This window comes from Rhea americana, unplaced genomic scaffold (genome assembly GCF_003343005.1).
Source record: "Rhea americana isolate MKP2758 unplaced genomic scaffold, rheAme1 scaffold_65, whole genome shotgun sequence".
Classification (NCBI taxonomy): domain Eukaryota; kingdom Metazoa; phylum Chordata; class Aves; order Rheiformes; family Rheidae; genus Rhea; species Rhea americana.
The window spans coordinates 929589-933073 of record NW_028186812.1 but is presented as its reverse complement, the minus strand read 5'-3'; the positions used below and the strand labels follow the sequence as shown (position 1 = coordinate 933073).

Here is a 3485-nt window from a genome sequence, read left to right as displayed (position 1 = left end):
GCACAGTTTGGAAGTAAATCACTGAATCATCCCATTTACAGTGTTTTGGTTTGTGTGTGTAAGCTAGATCCCTTTTTGGATGAAATTAAATCAGGAGCTCTGTTCCAGATAAGCAACACAGATCTCCAGTGGAGACATACAGATCTAAAACACCTGTCCTCTGACTCCTTCAAACCATACGTGTAATAGGAATTTTCAGTCCAGAAGACCACATTAGATCAGTTCAAAATAAACTCCCTGAAGTTACATATAGTAATTATGCTATAGTAGGTGCTTTAGCACCAAACATGACCTCTTTGAAAAACGAGACTAAATAGCCCAACCGAAGTCTTTCATGATGCTGAAAAAAGCAAAAGAATTGAAAAGGAAACAAGAGAAATACTCACAATCTATGCGCACGTTTTCATATATTATAAAAATAAACCAGGTCACAGGTGCTAGTAGGTAACTCTACTAACCATTAGAAATACGTTATACAATATAACTTCATAATTAAAGACTCAGATTCATTGGCCTACACATTCCAAATCCTTCACAGAATAGCCCAGAAAGCTTTAGGCATTTGGATTAGATATATTTTCTCTTTTTGTACACAATGCTGCTTAGCCTATCAATTTCCCACACTTAAAATCCCTGTAAATAATACGTGAACAGAAGGGAGAAAGGTCTGACTACAATCAGCTCATGTTAGCAGCCACTTTGAAGACTGAGGATTTACAGCTGTCTAACCTTTTTCTTAGACATTTGAGAACTGACAGTCTAAAGCAAGGGTCAGACCACAAAGTTAAAAGACAAGCAACCCCAACCCTTCCCCCTACCCTACCCCCCYCCMAAAAAAAAATACACAAGGATGTTTTTGAGATTAAGTCTTAACAAACCCAACAACTTCTGAACTTTTAAAGCAATTTATTCAGGCTCCTCATGCTCTGAGCTATATATATATATACACATATCGATGAACCATTGTGCTGCTGTCATTGGTCATGCATATCAGTATCATTTACTTTGCATTTACCATTGGGTAAATCAACTCACTGGGAAGCTCACTGATTTCACTGAATAGTGAACCAGAAGCTACTTAAGTATTTACTAATACCACATAGCACGTCACCCAACAAATAACTTTGTTGGGTGTCCTCTGGGCACGGTGAAGTGGCTGCCTGCAACTCTTGTTCCAATGCTCATGTAGCAGTGACTTCTGTAGTAAGCAGGACAGTGTTGGGACCTATGCTTCCAGTTACAGAGTATAGAAGTGGGAAAGGTTTGACTATGAGGCAGGAAAGCAAGAGTCTTAGTCCAGGAGAAGACTGCAAGGATTGGGATACCATGGATGCAGAATGCCAGCACAAGGGATCAGATGTGAAACTGGAAGTTGTTTGGAGGGGATGGACTTATTCAGGCAAAGATCTAGGATATGGGAAAATAACTGCTGGAGACAAACTGGTAGATTAAACTACTAGAAGAGGACCCACAAGTTGATGTATCTGGAAGCTAGAGAAACTAAACTAATAACCAACAGAATAATACAAAACTCCAAACTTGAGATGTGCATAAGCAGCGTCCAAAGGAATTCATCACCAAATTCTGAAAAGGWATCTCACAAATCTGCTCCATGAGCTGCAGACTGATGTCGGTAGGCCCAATTTTTATTGTCCTATCCACCTGCACACCTGTGGTTTACATATATTGTAAGTATATATAAAGAATAAGCCATAGTTCCTACAGTAAGTAAAAGAAAATGAAGCTAGCCACAGTTCATCTTCATTTTAGAGATAGTACACATTAAAATTTTCAAGAACRATTATCCTTCATAGAGTGTAGCACACTATTCATTTAGAAACTATTCAAGTGGATAATACATTACCTTAGAACAAGGAGGCCACAAGTTAGAGAGGTGCTGAAAATTAGTTTAAAAAAGAGGAAAAAACTATTCTCTACAACACCTTTCCCTTAAAGCAACAATTTGATTCTTCCTCCCTATCCAAAATGAACAGGAACAATTTCCTGCTCCTTGAAATCCTCAAGGCCCTCGTGATATATTGACTTTTCTCCTAGAAGAGCAGAGCTACATATATGCTACTTGAGCACGTTAAACTTTTACTTGTAGCTTATTGCTCTGATTTGAGATGTTCCAGGAGAAGCAGATAAGGAAAACATTTTGGAAATAACATTGGTAATTTATTTTGTAACTGTCAATTTAAGTATTCTGAAATATTTTCAGTAGATGATTGTTTTCGGGCACAGAGGTATATTTTAATTTTTATTAAACAAATTCAGAAAATATTCACCACTTACACTTTTTTTTGCTGTGATGGTGGTGTTTTTGATGGCCTTCCTCGTCTTTTCTGTGGCGTAGACTGTGCTGATTCAACTGTACTAGTTTCAGATGGTTCTGCTCTGTTTTGAGGAAGACCCAAATTGCAAAGTATCAAATTATAACTAGTGTTCAAGGATAAAAAARATGCAGCTAACAAGAAGATAAACTTACCTCTGTTGCGTTCTTTTCGGTGTCCTATTTTGCCTGCCTTTTGGTTTTTGTTCCATGTTTTCTGTTTGCCTTTCTTCCTCCTCCTCCTCCTCTTCTACTGAAGCTGCTGGCGTTTGCTTTTTTTTGTTCCTTTTTGAAGACTTTGTTGCTGGTTCTTCCTTTGGTGTTCCCCCATTATTTGCTTTTGGAGGGCGTCCTCTTCTGCCTTTCTTTGGTGGACTGTTCTGTTCATCCTCACTTTCTATCACATCATCTTTTAGTCTTTTTTCYTCTTGCCATTGTGATTCATCAGATTCTGAAACAACTGCAGGTCTCTTCCTTCCCCGTTGACTACCTCTAAGTTTCTGCTCTTGTCCCAGTTTATTCAGGTCATCTATGCCTAACTTTTCTTCCGAGTCTGTGATAGTTGCTTTCTTCCTTCCTCTAGGCTTCTCCATCTCTGACTGAAAAGGTAAGATTACATCTTAAAATTAAAAAATTAAACTGTCAGAATAAATTATCAAGTAYATAAAAACTGTGGAAACTTCTGAAGAAGGAAGCCTTAAAGTTACTCAAGATGTCACATTAAGATTTTCCATCACATCCAATTCAAAAGTCTTTGCAAAAAGTATAAATGCACATATATAGATAAAATGCCAGAGGCATGAGAGAAAGACTATTTTGAAGATGAGTAGTTAAATCACAGAAATGTGTAAGGTCTTCATTTGTATCCTCCACTCTGGTGAGCACGATCAGTTAAAATATCCATAATCATATTTTTATCAATAGGAAAATAACAATATATAGTACAGAAGTGGCCAGCTTGTGGCTCAAGGATTTTTATAAGTTGAAAGACGCTTTACACTTGGCTCTCACACTGGCAATGGCAAGGCACTAATGCAGGAAATAGTAGGCAGTTTAAATCCGTAACATAGAAGGAAGCACAGAAGTTGGCAGTGCTTTGACAGCTAAGACTATCAGAGCTACATTGAGACTCAACATTTGCTCTCCCCACCCC

The 3485-nt window shown here is 37.9% G+C and overlaps 1 protein-coding gene across 6 annotated transcripts in view; it reads right to left on the bottom strand.

Annotated features, from left to right (window-relative positions):
* PDS5B (PDS5 cohesin associated factor B) overlaps window positions 1-3485 on the bottom strand; it is a 109568-nt gene that overhangs the window by 5847 nt on the left and 100236 nt on the right. For 5 of the 6 annotated variants that reach the window (XM_085320716.1, XM_085320712.1, XM_085320717.1 and 2 more), the window contains 2 exons: window positions 2489-2931; window positions 2296-2397 (listed from right to left, as the gene is read on the bottom strand). In XM_085320716.1, the coding sequence (XP_085176842.1) occupies window positions 2296-2397; window positions 2489-2931 (545 nt within the window). The remainder of the gene's footprint in view (window positions 1-2295; window positions 2398-2488; window positions 2932-3485) is intronic. The other variant, XM_085320718.1, reaches the window with a different exon arrangement.